Source organism: Anser cygnoides, chromosome 5, assembly GCF_040182565.1.
Source record: "Anser cygnoides isolate HZ-2024a breed goose chromosome 5, Taihu_goose_T2T_genome, whole genome shotgun sequence".
Lineage (NCBI taxonomy): Eukaryota > Metazoa > Chordata > Aves > Anseriformes > Anatidae > Anser > Anser cygnoides.
This window is the reverse complement of record NC_089877.1, coordinates 26987151-27003792: the sequence shown is the minus strand read 5'-3', so window position 1 is coordinate 27003792 and position 16642 is coordinate 26987151. Positions and strand designations below refer to the sequence as shown.

Sequence of the window (16642 nt, the reverse complement as noted above, 5' to 3'; positions counted from 1 at the left end):
GTATTATGTATTAATGAACTCAGCAGAAGCAAACGTGACATTTTCAGCAGGCTGTAAGCTACAGTGAGAAATGGTATTTCCTTGTAATGTCTCAGCATTGATAATGGTCTTAAACCCAAATGGGAATCAACGCACATTTTCTCTCGATTGCCTGATGTAAATATTTTAACCTTAACTCTGTTGCTTTTGAACCATCTCAGTTCTTTCCATCTAAGCATGTTTTCACCCAAGCCCTTCTGCTGTGGTGCCCTGCAGATAGATGGAGGACTTTCAGCGAACATGGCAGGAAGGTTATTTGCAGAAAAATAATCAGAGCAGCAGACCAGTTTGTTTGTAGTTTTTCTTGCTCCATCTACAATTCTGCACCTTAAAATATATCTGGGGCGGTTCAGAAAGCCAGCCTCTTTTGTCATTCGCCTCTTCCAGGGGCGCTCGGCAAAGGGCTGGCAGCCCGAGCCCGCTGCCGCTGCGGCGGCTCCTCTCCGGGCAGCGGCGCCTCTCGGGGTGGGGGCGGCCTCGGCGGGTCTCACAGCGGCGCTTTGTGACCCAAGCAGCCTCGCAGCGTTAGCTCCACGGCAAGCCGGGACCGGGGGAGCCGGGACCGGGGCCGGGCAGCAGCGGGGGCCGCGAGCAGCCCTCCGCCCGGCGCCCCCGGCCCTGGCCAGCCCCGCAGCATCGGGCGCCCGGCTCGGCTCGGCTCGGCTCCGCGCAAGGTAATGCCCGCCCTCCGCTCGCTCGCCTACCGCCCTGCTGCCCGCCTGCCCGCTCCCTGCAGTGCCTTCCCCTGCGGTACTCGAAGGGATTGGAAAAATGAAAAGGCTTGCTCGAGTGGGGCTGGGGAGAAGGGAGCCCTTTAGTCTTCGTGAGCATCTCCCGCCTGCTCGCTCTCTGCTTGTTTATAAACAGCTTCTGCGGTAACTCAAGGGCTGGCACCTCTGAGCTTTTCCTGCAGCCCTCTAGGTAAGCCCGTTGCTTTCCTCCCTCCTCCTTTCCTGTCAGCACTATTAATGTAAGTTTGTTACCGGTTTACTCACCCCCCCCCCCCCCTTCCCCCAACCCAAAATAACTCTTAAAACTATATTCTCACTTTCTTCTAGTCTGATGTATGGGATAGAGTCAGCGAAGTGGGAAATGGATTGCTGTAACCCTGTAGCATTTGATGGATGCAAATCCCTTCGTGCACTCAGGAGGGCAGATGAGTGGGAGACATGCGATTAATATTTAGAGCGTTCAGACAATCTGTTACTGTATATTGTAAAGCTCGTGGCAGTCACAGTTGCAGATGAGGCTACTTGACTGTTACCCAAAGTAGAATGCATTAGTATAATGACATTTGCAACTACTTTTTACGAGATGGAAAACTGTTAAAAGGACCCATACTGACCTTATGGATAAACCCTTCTCCTGATGAAGGGTATCATCATACAAAGGCAACTAAAACACACTCTCCTTCCTTCAGATGCAATAATAAATCACGTTATCATCTAGCTGACAGACTGTGGTCTGGCAACTGTATATGCTGAGTCCTGCTTGTTTTGGGGTGGTGTCTGGTGGTCTTTGTTTCCCCAAGAGTGTAGCAGTAATCATAATGGATCCTTACTTTCCTGGAACTTCCCAGGAAATTAATCAATGTAAAAGATTGCTGAGAAATGATAGAGATTCTTTGGTTAATGTTCTAATTTTAATCACTTATTTCCCTCCAACCTTTCAATTGTTCACAGCTGTTTAATGGTAATTTTACTTGTAGAAATGTCTTGTGTAAATGTTATCAACAAACCATTAAGTACTCATTTAAAGATACTTCTACAAGTACATAATTAATATTTGTATGGAGTGTTGGTAAACCACTTACAAAACATTCTGAAACTTCCAGGTAGCTTGGCCTGTGCTTGCAGGTGAATTGGCTTGTTTTGGTAAGTTTCAGCAGAAACAGCTCAGTCACTTTGGATTAAATGGAGAGTGGAAGGGAGGAAGGAGTGCTTTTTATATTTCTAAAGAAGCTGTCAACCCATAACATCATTAACTTAATTTGAATGACTGCAGACAGAATGTCTAGGGATAGAGAGTTGTAATGTGGTATGAAATCAAACCATCTTGTGAAGTGTCTTTTTAACAATGGAAATTAGTTTTGACTTGGCTGAAACCTATCTCATTAAAAACAAGTGCCATGAACATGCACGTTTTCTTGTGTTTTTTATATATGGTGAAGCATGCACAGCCACATGGGCATAGGTGAAATAATCACATAGTAAGTAGTGAGCAGCAAGTAAATGTTTCCCTAATATTTTGTAAGTCGTTATGAAAAAGCTAAAGCATAGGTAAAAGTAAGTTATCTCTGTAGAGGTTTTCTTGCATAGACAGGAATTTCCAGAAAATTTTATTTTTTTCCTTTTAATTTCTTAAGGACCATTTCAAAGTAGATAAATTATTTGAATTAATACTACAGATCTCTATTTTCACTTTTTCATATCTGTAGAGTATACAGGATCCCTCTATCAATCCTTGTTAACTTAATTTAAAATGATCTGTTAATAATTTTCAAAGAAGAAAATAATTTATTACCAGAAGATGATAAATTAGAGAAAATCTCCCTCTGAGAAAGCTTAGCAACTAGAGGCCAGAGAAGACCTTTTCCTTTTGTGGAGTCTATAGAAAAGTATCAAACAGTACTGAGAGACGGTAACTTTTCAAAATAAATGTCAATGTAATGAACATCAACTTCATGCTGACATTTGTCAGGATATAAAAATGTGGTGAAGGACCAGTTCTGTCTGGGGTATGAAGAACTACTGGTTTGTGGGTTTGGTTTGGTTTTGTAAAAGACTAATATTCCTTATTTTCTCTGGCAGAAAAAAAAAAAAATAGGTGGGAGGGGGAAATATTTTTAAGCTTTATTTGAGAAGAACTCTTGATGACTTGCCTATGTAAAGAAGCATGAAATCTTGGACTTCTACAATACCATTTAATAAAGTGATCCTTTCTGACGCTTTGATCCTTTTTTAGGTTATGTGCATATAATGTTTGAAAGTGGAACCAAAAGAGAAAAATAGCCTTTTGAAATATCCCCAAATGAGATGCTCTACAGAGAACTCAAAAGTAGAAAAAGGAAAGTGAGGACAATCATAAGAGGTCTTTGTTAAGGTTCTAGGGTGGGGCAGCTTTCTGCTCTTTGCTTTACTGTCATATTTAAGGACTGAATGAAAGAAATCTCCATGTGCCTCTTGTGTTGCTCTTTTCAAAGATCTTTGCATCCCTTTCTCCACCCAGTCTTCCTGACATCTGAGAACATTTGTCAGCTTTTGATTGTGCTTCGGCTATTTCGGTATGAAATGTATTCTTCTTCTAGCTTTTATCTTATAGGACTTTTTAAACATAAAATCTGGATGTGTATTCCATTATCATGATGAGCACCAAAAAGGCAGGAAACTGTCCATCATGAAGAGATCAAGTAGCTATAACTCAACAGAACCTGAACAATAGATGTGAATTATTTCTACTGTTTCAATATATTTTATATTTTTATGCACTATTCCTTCATGCCTAACCCCTCTTTGTTACTACTAATAATCATATAGCATTGTTATCATTGCTGGTTTTGACTGTCCATGTTTATTTGCTCATACTTGGAGGTAATAGATGGAAGAAATACATTACTGTTTTAATGACCAAGCACAAAAAGTCAGTTATTGCTTGTGATTTTACTCCACGTGAATATTGTCACAGTAGAGATTCAACATGGATAGTGAGTCTTAGCACTGAGTGAGTCTTAGTCTGAGAAGAGGAAAAGAAAGCCTACAAAATGTGCTGCAAGAGTTCTTATCCAAGTGACTGTGTTTCCCAGCCATGCAGATACTGCAGCTTCTTCCCTTTCCATGGAAGGTTCGACCACTAATCATTAGTTCAGATGTTCCACTTGATTTTCAGTCCAATCCTGTGTAGTCACAATAGAGGGCTTAGTACCTCCAGAAGACCACATGTATTTTGTTGAGTTGGGCCCTTAGAAAATTATGCAAGAGCTGTTAAGTCTTAATATTGAAGTTCTTTTGTCCTCCATTTAACACCATTCAATCTTACAAATGATTTTAAATTATTTTAAATGGTACTAGTGAGATCTCGAAGTAAAATGCGTAAGATCTAAGCTGACATTTTTCTCAAAGCTGTTCTTTTTATCCTGTGTTTTTGGGCTCATTACATGGAAATACTGTCTGTATTTTAATCTTTCTGCCTTTTTTTTTTTTTTTTGCCATGAGGTTTGTCTTGTTGCTATAGTTAGAACCAATTGGGAGATCTATGCAGCCTGTTTAATCTCTTGAGTTTTATAAATATTTTTAAATGTTGTTAAAAAACATTGTTAAAGAGGTGCCAGATTTGCCAGTTGACAGACTAGCTGAATTTTATAAAAGCTCCATGTGAATGGTCGTCTATGTAACGACACAGGCCAAGCAAACCACAAGGACATAGAAGCAGTCAACCATTTTCAGTACTTCTTTTTTTACTGTTCATTTGTACTTAAAACAGGACACATACAACAGACTAAATGTTGTATGTATGCAAGTTGTTACTTCATGTATTTGTTTGACAGGCCTATAGAAAACCTGTAATCTGTCCTCTCAGATGGGTAGCCCTTGAGTTTATAACTTTTTGTAAATTGGAGTTATATGTCAAAAACATTCACCTGTGAAATGGTGTCATCAGAAAGTTGAACTAAAGAAAACAAATACAACCATAGTTCTCTCCTGTAACACTTCCTCCTTTGAAGTATTAACATGATCATCACAAGTCATTACAACCCATTTCATCCCAGTACAGCCAAGATTTTCAAAAACTGGATGATGAAGGTTATTTTTGAAGCAACCTGATATTCTTTAAGGCTCAAGTAATTTCAAGTTTTTATGAAATATTTATGAAATATTTAAAATATGCACAGTTAAAAATAGGTTTAACTTGTCAAATGTTTCAATATTGTCCTAAGAACTTAGTATGGGACAGCATCTTTGATCTTTCCTTATGCAAAGATCACTGGATTTTAATTGGGGAGTTCTTCTAAAGGTATAAAAATTTGTTATTACAAGTTTTTTTTTGTTTGTTTTCAGTTGTTATTATTTTAAATTCTGTTTCTGTTCTGTCTTCTCTACTGAAACTTCCTTAGCACATGCATTTTCTTTAGCAGTTGGTCCAGACTTTTGCATCTAGAATTATTATCCATGCTCATGAGATACCTCAAAAATCGGCGGTATCATATCCTTTTATTTTTCTTCTCCTTGGCTTTCCTTATATATTATATTGGGTTTAAAGCTCAGAATATTTTAAACCAAAAGTGTCTCTGAAAGTGATGTTTGGTGAAAGACCTTTTGATCTGAAAGACAGTATACTAAATACTTGTTTTAAACATTAGCATGGCACTAACAGGCATGGGCATTAAATGAATACAAATCTAGTGTCTTGGTTTAACAAAGAAAAAGATGATACATGATACAAACCGGTGAGCTATTTGTAGCAATAATCTCACCAACTTGGATCCTTTAGCTGGTATGCATACAACAAAATACACTGGTCTATTTTGCCCCACAGTAATATCACAGGGTCCTTTCTGGAGTGTATAAGAATGTAAAACTAAAACCAGATTAAAATGAAATAAGATATGTTAATAAAGTTTTAAGGTTTGACACAAGTTGATTGTTTTAGAGAAATTACTTATAAAGCACATTCAGTATTCTATTTGTAAAGATATTTCCCAGACGTTACTTCTTCAAACCATACCTGAAAAAGATATTCTGATCAATATTAGGTATTTGCAAGCCAATTTATTAAAAACATTATGAGATGCAGCTCTTACCTGGAGAGTTTGCAGTTTGAACAATCAAACTTAAAGCTTTTGGACAAAGATTAACAAGAAGACAATTCTTCTATTAAAAAAAAATATATTTTTCATTTAGGTTGCTGTTTGTTTTTCCCCTGTAGAAATATCCTGTACATGCTGCCAGAAGTGGAAATAACCTACTGTGTAGCCTATAAAACTTAATCATAGACAATGTATGAAATAAAAAATGTTCTATTTTGTAAGGAAATATTTACCTGCGTTAAAATTGATCTATGGCAAAAAGTCATGCGTGCAGTTGATGACTGAATTCTAAAATATGTAAAGATGATCTTGCAAGTTTATATTATTTTGTTTGCTATTAATGTCAATTTCTGTTTTACTTTTCTTGAAAATATGTTTTTCTGTTGAAATATGCAATGATTACATTTTTAGACATATGAGTAGAGGTTTGTGCAAACTCTTTAGGTCTGTTATGGCTTTTATTTTGTTTATTTCTTGAAAATCAGTTGACTAGTAATTGTACAGCTTTTTGTTAAGACCTGTTTCCTGAGGCAAAAAATGTTTCTTCTTGCTTGTAATTATTTTTTCAAGCTCTATACGAATTCAGCTGAATGTTAGCCACATGCCTCTGTACACATGTCCTGGAATGGTTGTCAGTTTTAACTTACAAAGATTATTTTATTGAGAGTATTCATCTTAGGCACATAAAGTTGTAGGAAGAGTTATTAGAGCAAGGTGTATTATATTACATTATAATTGTATAATATATATGTTATAATTATATACACGTTATATTACACTAATGCATAAATAATAAATCACAAAATGTCCGTTTAATACTGTTGTTGAGTAATAAACCCTGTATTTTTTTAAAAATAGTTGACATAGTTGTAACATTCATTTTAATTTCCAGATTTGGCAAAATACTCTTCTCTTACCAGTGAGGACAGTTTGGGTTATTTTGTTTATAAATATCTTTTTTAATCCCTTTGAATTCATGTTCATACAGTCCATGCATGTATCTTCTAGACAAGGTGAAAGCATAAGTCAATTTGTCATGATAATATTGTATCTGGTACCCTAAACCTTCTAAATTTTTCATAAGTATCCTCAACTGATTTTCATTTTCCTTATGTATCATTTAAGAAAATACGGCCTGGAGTATTGTGAAAATGACTTTTCTATCTTCCTTAACTAAGATTAATTAACTGTAGTTGCTGGATTGACTGATGGACCTGGGCCAGGAGGGCAGCCTCATTCTCTGAAACAGAATCATAGAATGGTTTGGGTTGGAAGGGACCATAAAGACCATCTAATTCCACCCCCCACCCCCCCCCCCCCGTTGGCAGGGGCACCTCCCACTAGACCAGGTTGCCCAAAGTGCCGTGATATCTCTTAGGTCCACGTGTTTTGTTCCAGAGAGATGTGAGGGTCAATACTGTTGTTTGCAACAAAGTCTGGCTGGTATTTCGTGTATCATGCAAAATGAAGATTCTTATGCAAAATGGAGAGTCTTCATGTTTCACCCATGATGTAAAATAAATTTGTTTTTCTTATATAACAGCAGGACTGATTACTAAAATCTACATTGAAGTTGTTCAGGCATTTTTCATTGTAAGACTCTATTTTCAGCTACAACTTTGTGACACTTCAGTTATTTTAGATTCAATTTTCCATGCCAAGTATTGCCTCTTGAAATGTTTTTCACAAGGAAAATCTCAGTTAAAAATAAAATGAATTAAAGGCGCTTGTTTTTGCAAGCAAAGCTGGAAGAATGGAGCAAGAAGTGACAAATATAATTTTGGTTATGATACAATGGATTGAACCCATTTAATATCATTAAATTTTATAAGAGTTGCTGTTGCCATCACTTAGAAAAACCTCTCTTATATTATTTAATCTTGGAAAAGTCACTTTGCTTCAAATCTGTTATGATGAACATGTCTTTATCTGGAATGCAATGTTTTTAGTGATACTTTCCTTGCAATTTGCCTTCAGTGTCAGAAAATGCTGTTACAGTCCAAAATCACTGGAAGCAAGATGACTGACTCATCTGTTCTGTTGGTTCTTTCCCTGCTGAGTGCCCAGAAGCAAGATGGAGAATGTAAAATCCTGACTGAAGTGCAGAGGGGTTTATTGGTTCAGATGCTGTACTTCTTGAAGCATCCTGTTTCAAGCAGACTGTTATTGTGTTAAGAATGATTTCACTGGGATATGTGTACAGCTTGTCCATGCTCTTTCTTTCCTTTAAGGTCCGCTGGTTTACTGCTCATTAGATTAAGGTTTTTTCATATTTACAATATCTATTGCAGATTTTTTATTAACTACCTCTTAAAACAGTCAAATGGAAGAGTTTGTGATGGAAATCTCATCTGGTAACTTGTTGAAAATTAATTCAAACATGTACTTGAGAAAGGTAATTAATACATCCTATGATGTGGCTGAACTCTGCCAACACAGTTTTAGTAGTCATGAGGACACGCTGTGTGTCTTTTTTTCTTTTTTTAACTTGCTGACGCAGTTGTGTCAGAAAAAGCAACATCTTGCTTTGCTAAATTGAAGTAGGCTACAGAAGGATGAGAACATTCATGTCAATCTAATTCTTTGTTGGGGGAAAGGTCTTGTTTTCTGTAACTAAAATTGCAAAAGGTTGTGTTAGCACAGATAGAGTACTAACAACAAAAAATCTACTTGTACAAATTATGTTGTGTTTCCGAGTTGCTTTGGGTTATATTCAGAAAGTAACGTAGATAAATTATGTTGAAGGTCACTTGGCTCAAATTATGAGAGCAAAAATCTGAAGAAAGGAACTTTTGGAGTAAGAGTACAACTGAAAATATTTGCAGGATTTGTGATGCTTTATGGTGAAGAACTTCACTGTTTTTAGCCAAACATTTTGATAATTCTGAAACAAAAGACTGAGATAGTTACTATTGCATGTGGAAAAATATTTTTATCACTTCAGAAATTAAACTATTACTGAAGTCAGTAATTTCAATATAATTATAGTTTTGTGGTCTAGTTTTTTTCAAAACAATTTTTGAGACCAGATAGTATGAATAATATAAGCATTTTGTGTTTGTTTCCCAACCTGACTGCTCAAGTGTAGTATAAGTTTTAAGTATAAATAGTAGGCATTGATTCTAAATCCATCATTTCTTTTTTTCCATCTCCCATGTGCTGGAAAGGTAATATGTTTTTTTACTGTTCTTTCAAAATGAGTCTGTGGCCTATGAAGTCCAGGAACAAGTACAGGGTAGTTTGGCTATTTGTTTCTAGTGAGGCATCATCATGTTATTCAGTCCATCAGAAACTTTAATTTTAACTTTACATACCACATATAGAGTATCTTTTTAAGTGATGGTTTTAGAGTTTCACATTCAGATTTCCTTCTTTTCAGATCACAGAGACAGGGTTTTCGGGAGCTGAATTTCAGATTACTTCATTTCCTATGTTGGATTATTTGGACAGAATAATGTAGCCAGAGATTGTAAAAGATCCAAAGAATTTTAACATGCTTTTCTTAGTGATTTTAATTAAATTTATCTCTTTGTATATTTATCACGCTTTGCGTTTGTTTTAAAACCATTTTTGGTATGCCGAGCTCTGCATTGTGGATTAACTTAATGACTTTCAAACTTAAGTTCTGTGCTATCCCTTTGTTTCATCCAAATTTTTTGGCAAGCTCTAATATGCTTTAATACTTCCCCTATGCCATTGCATGAGATTTGAAATTTAATAGAAGATGTCTGTGTCTGGTATAGACTCTGTGTTTCTTATGTCTTAACAACTCTTTGCTAGGATAGTTCAGTATTTGTACAGCGAAGTAGAAAATAATTGTATTTTAAACTACCATGCATTGCTAACAACACGTATTATAGTTCAAGCTATTGCATGAACAAATAGCCTAACTTTTGAAATTTTTGTCACAATGCAGTAAATAAAACGTAGACTTCTAGTTGGAAATTTCCAACTGCGAGGAGCTGTAACATTTTTCTCCATGAAGAGCTAATCACCTTTTATTTTTCCAATTATAATGTTTATGATTAATTCAAATGATAGTTTGAAAAAAAACTCAGATAATTGTGAGAGTGAGCAAGAGAACAAAATGCTGGAGTTCATCTCTATCAGACGAGTTGTGCTTAGTAATTAACAAATTTTATTGCAATCACTTTCATTTCAGTTTCTTCTAGCTTGTTCTGTGGATCCTTCTGTCCACGTTTTTACTGCCTTTTCTCGACCAAGTTCGTTCTGTTCTGGTCTGGTTATTAGCGGTATAATACAGCACAGAAGTTACCAGTAGTGTACTCGGGAACACACTGCCACCTAATAACAGTCAGGTATTGGGGAGGGCTGGGAAGGTAAGGAGTTCCAGTTCTTGCTTGCCTAAAGATTAGGGGAAGAAGGAGCAGCACCTGCCATGCTGAGCAGAGGTGATATGTCCTGATAGAGAGAAGGGACTGCAGCCATGGGGACCTGACTTTCCAAGAGTGCATTTTGAACAGCACTTTTGAGAACTGACTCTTTTTACCTAGGATTTTGCTTAATTAAACCAATTTACTTTCTTTGCAGTCCTGGTGATATTGATATATATATATTATATATATATATAAAATTATTATTTTGAAAGCATGGCCTGCAGTTGTCTTCCCCACTCCACTCCCCACCTCCCATGTGCAGTGAAAGACAGACATCTGAGCAAAGCTACATAATTTTAGAAGACTTAACAGATCTTTTGGAAAGGCAGAGATGATACAGACTCTTTAATATGTCAATATGTGTGTACCAAACCCAATGGTTAGTTTGTTCAAGCAAGAAGAGATCTGATAGGATATATCCTCCAAAATGGGCCCAAACTGGCCTAACAGGTTGTTGTTAGTAAGATTAAAACAATAAGTCTAGAAAACGGTTTATTTGTTTCTAACTTAAAATAAATAAATAAATTGCACTTTTAGCTGCAATATGACTTCAGGAGGAGCTTGCAGGTCTTATTTCAGTAATGTAACCAATCAGAACTCAGATTAGATTAGGGCACCTGCTTGTGTTTTGGGGTTACAGCCCAGCAAATCTGTGTTGCAAAGACAAGGGCTAGCAAATACTCTCCTTTACACATATATTCCGTTGTCCAAAAAAATGCATACGTGTTACTAAGAACTGAGCTGAATTACTCAATATCGTACGTGTTAATTGAGGATATTCAGTTTGATCATAATGTTTCTGTTTATAGCTTCTAGATCTATAGCTTCCATGATGATATTACCTTGTAATCACTTCATCTTTCAGTGAAAAAATGCCAAGCCAACTGAGGTGAAACAAATGAACACACAAGATAATTCTGACTAATATAATACCAAGAGTTTTTTTCCTAGATAAGACTATTAAATTGGACCTACCACAGACCTGATTTATTCTGTGTATTAAATACAATTCCCTTTCTTCCTATAACTCCCTCCCTTTTGTTATTTTCTAAAGCAAATGCACTGATAAATACTTTGTTGTGATGCTCTACTCTACTCTGTGCTGGTGCGGCCTCACCTCGAGTACTGTGTGCAGTTCTGGGCACCACAGTACAAAAAGGACATTAAACTGTTGGAGAGTGTCCAGAGAAGGGCTACAAAGATGGCGAAGGGCCTAGAGGGGAAGACGTATGAGCAGCGGCTGAGGTCACTTGGCCTGTTCAGCCTGGAAAAGAGGAAGCTGAGGGGAGACCTCATCGCAGTCTACAGCTTCCTCACGAGGGGGAGTGGAGGGGAAGGCGCCGATCTATTCTCTTTAGTGACCAGTGATAGGACCCATGGGAATGGTGTCAAGCTGAGGCAGGGGAGGTTTAGGCTGGACATCAGGAAGAGGTTCTTCACCGAGAGGGTGGTCGCACACTGGAACAGGCTTCCCAGTGAACTAGTCACTGCACCAAACCTGTCTGAATTTAAGAAGCATTTGGACTGTGCACTTAGTCACATGGTCTGAATTTTTAGGTAGACCTCTGTGGTGCCAGGAGTTGGACTCGATGATCCTTATGGGTGCGTTCCATCTTGGGATATCCTATGATTCTATGCAGCATCTTCCTTAAGTCAATACCAAGCATAGATTTTTGGTCTACTTGGGCAATCCAGTCTCATTTTATTTATTTTTTTTTCCCAGCTACCTATTCTTTCTGCTTCCTAGTTTAACCGCTATGTTGCCAGTGGACCATAATATGGACTTTGGCATCCATCTCTCTGCCCAGCCACTCCCTTGAAATTCTACTCCTCAGTAAAGTTCTCCTGTAAGTAAAAACTGACTCAGCATACATTAGCCAAGGCTGCTGAGTATTAATTTATGAAAATGTCAACAAGTTAACTAGCTCATATTTGATGGAGCTTGCCGCAGTAGATGACTCAAGGGGCAATTTGGTGCTATGGCCGAGTTGATGTATTAGCAAACTGCTCCCATAAGTGTTGTTCTCTGCTTGGGTGAAGAGTGAGTAAGTTCAAGATGTCTCCTCTAAGGAAAAAATGTTCTTTGATGGTTGTTATTTCTATATGCAGAACCACTCTTGGATGCATCTGCCACTGACACACCCACCCTGTGGCTGCATGAGCACTCGCTTCTACACCAGAGAGGCAGCAGGAGTGCATAGCTGGAGATGAGGAGGACAAAAAGTGAAAATGCACTTTTTGGCAGTACTCAGCCTTGTCGGTATTTTAAACTCAGATAATGAGCTAAGACAAGGATACGAGAAGAAAGAGTAAGGCAGAATTTTCTTAGAAATTGTTTTATGTCTATGAAACAAGAAGTCAGTCTTCAACAGAAGTACTGACTAAAGGTTTTGTACCTGTTCTACCCTTTCTTATATCAGAGAAAGCACAGCTTTCTGAATGCCATCTAACTATTGACTGCTGGTGAACAGAATTAAGAAGCTGATCTGGCTGTAATGAAGATTTTCCTCACTGTTAGGCTCTACCCATTAGGCTCTCTCCTCTGAAGCATGCACATTAAGAATTTTGCTGACATTCAGTAAATGGAAAATTACTTCATTTTTACTCAAAGTAAACAGAAAGTTTAAAACTATTTAAAGAATACAGATGTGATGCTTTAAAATTTAGATCAAAACCACTGCAGAAATGACTACTTACCAGTAGAATAGGATGTTTTGAGTAATTGCCACTTGCTTCTTAGAGTTACGGTTTGCTAATTATTCTGATAATGTTATGGCATAATTTTATATCTAACTCACTACGCTCTACAAACTGATACACTGTTTGCATATTGACAAAGTATGTAAAACTGAAATACATGACATGGTAATGTGGTAGCTTCCTTTAATTATTGTTGCCTGAGGTTTGACTATTTTGAAATGATGGAAAGTTCTGCTGTACTTACACTTTCAAAGTTGAAAACTGTGATTACTGCACCTTCCAACAAAGAGAAGCCTTGGAGCAGGTGCTCTCCAGCTTTGTGTGCTGCAGGTTTTGCTGTGGAACTTTAGCTCTTTTCATTATGCTTATGCATTTCCTAGTGGCTGCAGAATACCACTTTGATTATGATAGCAGAGTTCCTCCTGGATAAAAAAAACAATTTAGTTCTCAAAAAGAGTAAACTAACTTCTATCATGGTGTATCAAAAGAATATAAGTATATCCAATCTGTAGTAAGAAAATGCAATGCAAAGAAAAGGAAATAACAAAGCTCAGTAAATCTGCCTGTAGTAACACAATTGCATTTTGGATCAAAATAAATTTATGCAGTTCTGTATCTGATGGGTCTTTTGCTCTGAATATACTAACCAAATAAACATATTATTTTTCTTGCAAGTTTTCTTGATGTCAGGGCAGTTTCACAGATAGATATGGGAAGAAAATTTTCTTTTTTTTTTCTCCTGTGTAATGATAACTAAGTAATGATAGCTAATGACACTGAAGGTGTTATGGTGCTGGTTTTACTGAGTTTAAAAAACATAAAACAAACAAAAAAACCCAGCATATATGCTTGAACAGTTCTTTTAACTAGATGTTCAAGAGCAAGTTAACTTTTAACAGAGAGGAAGCAATAGATTTCAGCATTAAACAGTAAATTCTGTTTGAAATGGATATATCAGTGAACATGTGGCCTTATGGAACCAAGAGCATTGACTGAGAACCCTGGAGACACAGACTTGATGTATGGGAGAAGGATTAGGACTCTAAATATGAGCTTTAGCAATATCATCCTTTTTGTGTCAGATTTTTCAAGGTTAAAGATGTGTATCAGGGAGGAAAAAAAAGAGCGAGAAAATTTTGCTTCTGCAGGCTTGTTATTTGTCATATTACATTTGCCATAACCAAGTTTGACAGGCTTTTCTTTATTTTTTCCAGCAGACAATATTATTGTTGAAGATTAGTCAGATGCCTTCTGTCCATTCCCTGCCTCACACGCTATGTCATGCAAGCAAGCTTTGATACACTTAGCATATAATTTAAATGAATGACTAATTTGGTAAGCATAATGGAAGGCACGCACGCTGTCCTTCAATTGCACAAACCCATTACGGAGCTTTGTTATGTCAGCTTCTATCTTCCAGAGGGAAAAGTCAGAGGATTTACTTACAAGGGCTGTGTAACTCTAGATAGAACCAGTAAACGTTTCTGTAATTGCTATAAAGTACAGGAACGGCCAGAAATGGAGATGAGAGAACAGCCATATGAACAGTTTGGAGATATTATTTTCAAGCAAACTACAACAAAAGACATTCTCATCGAGCTGTACAGACTAACTACTGAAAAGGAAAAACTGTTATCCAGTCTTTTGAGATCACATCATATTCCAAACCTTGATACAGGACAACAGGAGGGAAAGCAACAGGCTGTTTCTGGAGTCCAAAAACTTAGAGGTGATGACCACTCCAGTTTTACATATCGGCAGGAATTCTTTCTGGATCCCACAAGTAGTGACAATTTTAATCGCAAAAAAAAGAGTAAATATAGGAGGAAAGAGAGCTTTGAGGAATTCAGGCACTGGAAAGGGGCAAAAAAGGTGCATGAACAACATCCTTCTTTGCTGATTGGGCAAGGGATGCAACAGGAAAATCAGAAGATGCCCCCCACAGGATTTCCTACCAGGAGTTTTCCCAGTTCTTTTTCTGCATCCAGTTGTCTAACAGTAAAAGGTAAGGATGACTTACCACTAGAAATTGGTATTCAACCAGAAAGAGAGAGAGAAGATGGGTATTTTCTTGAAAGCAACAAAGTTATGAAACTGGATGCCGACTTACCAAGTTGTCTATCAAAAGGCAGCAATGATATGGTTGCAGTTGAACTATTGGACAATGGAGAATGCATTCCTGAAGTTAAGAATGTACAGCAGAGTATCACTTCGGTAAAGCCATCTCAGGACAATCTATCTAACCAACTAGAGACATTAAGTAAATCTGCAGCTGCTAAAAGCTTGAAAGACAAATGTACCGAGCAGGTATGCAAGGAGAAAGCAGCAATCGGAGTTGTTGTGAAAGTGCAGGATTCAGAAACTTGTGTTAAAAAAGCCACACAAACCCATGCAGAATCTTTATCTGATTTTCACAAAGGTAAAGAAACCGCTTCTCCTGTTCTCACAGCAGTACCTAATGAGTTTATATCAAGAACTGGTGTATATTCGGTAGATGAAGCTGCTGGAGACTCTAAAAGCAGTGTGCAGCAGGAAGAGGAGCGAGACGGCTCTGTTTTGCAGTACAAAGCAGAGAGAGTGCACATTACTGATGAGTCATGCAACCCTGTGGGAGCAGTCAATAAAGCTCTTCTGAAAGTTATACGGAGTGACAGTTTAGATGAAGCTGCAGAATGGAAGAGACTGCAACAAATTACAGCAGCAGACAGAAACCTGCCAGGCTCAACATATGAGAAAAGAACCACGGTATCCCGGGGAAGCAGCAAGCATTTATTTCTGAACCTGCCTGTAAGTGAAGGTCCTGATGCTTCTCAGACAGGTAATAATCTTAAACTGGAAGAGAAAAGGCTGCATTCACCCTCGTTAATAGCTGTGAGTAATGTTTTTAGTAATTCCTATCCGCTATCTAATACACACAAACAAATGTCACCTATTCCTTCTCCATTATCTTCAAGACTGCCTAGCCCACAGCTGCATCATCGGATTCTCCCATTACCTGCACAGAACGGCGAGGACGAACCTATGTTCGGTGACTATTGCAGTGGGAGGCACGGTGCTATAAACCTCTCTTTCAATGATTTGGAGCCGCAGTTTTATCTGAAGTTTTCTGAACCTGGAGAATTGGGATTTGCCATCAGACAACCGGGCCTACATCAGAATGCAACTGCAGGGCATTTTGAAAAGCGCACTCTACAAGGAAGATTCACTACTCGGACACCTCAGAATTTCTGCCCAGGTCAGTCCTATTTTAGATATTCCTAACCTAGCAGAATTGACCATGCATGAAAGTATCAGAGCTTTTTAAAATATTAGCCTTTAATGATAATCAATGTTTACATTGAAACTATTTTTCACTGCTTAAAGAATGAGTGAAAAGCTGTTGAATTTTTAAACAAAAGTTACAGCTATACAGGATATGCTTTCAGATGCTTTTTTTTTTTTTTTGTCGGATTATGTTCAGTGCTGTTGTTACCAAATCAGCTATTATGATTTAACCAAAGTTAAATAGGTACACAGAGAGGAAGCATGTTAAACTTTATTATTTATTTCATCAGTAACTGTGTATGATTTTTCAGCTAAGAAATATATCCTAATATAATAGCTAAGATAATATCTTAAATAGATGTTTTTTCCATATAAAAAGTTCCTCCTTTTCCTGTGTTTTAATCTGTCAAAATGCTGTCATAACTTTTATTGTCCAAAG

The 16642-nt window shown here is 37.4% G+C and overlaps 1 protein-coding gene across 1 annotated transcript in view; it reads left to right on the top strand.

Moving 5' to 3' along the window:
* Positions 1 to 804: 804 nt before the first annotated feature.
* LOC125182184 (formin-1-like) overlaps positions 805 to 16642 on the top strand; it is a 48242-nt gene continuing 32404 nt past the window's right edge. Inside the window, exons 1-3 of the mRNA XM_066997617.1 lie at positions 805 to 960; positions 11963 to 12086; positions 14154 to 16174. Coding sequence (XP_066853718.1) covers positions 14263 to 16174 — 1912 coding nt within the window. The 5' untranslated portion in view covers positions 805 to 960; positions 11963 to 12086; positions 14154 to 14262. The remainder of the gene's footprint in view (positions 961 to 11962; positions 12087 to 14153; positions 16175 to 16642) is intronic.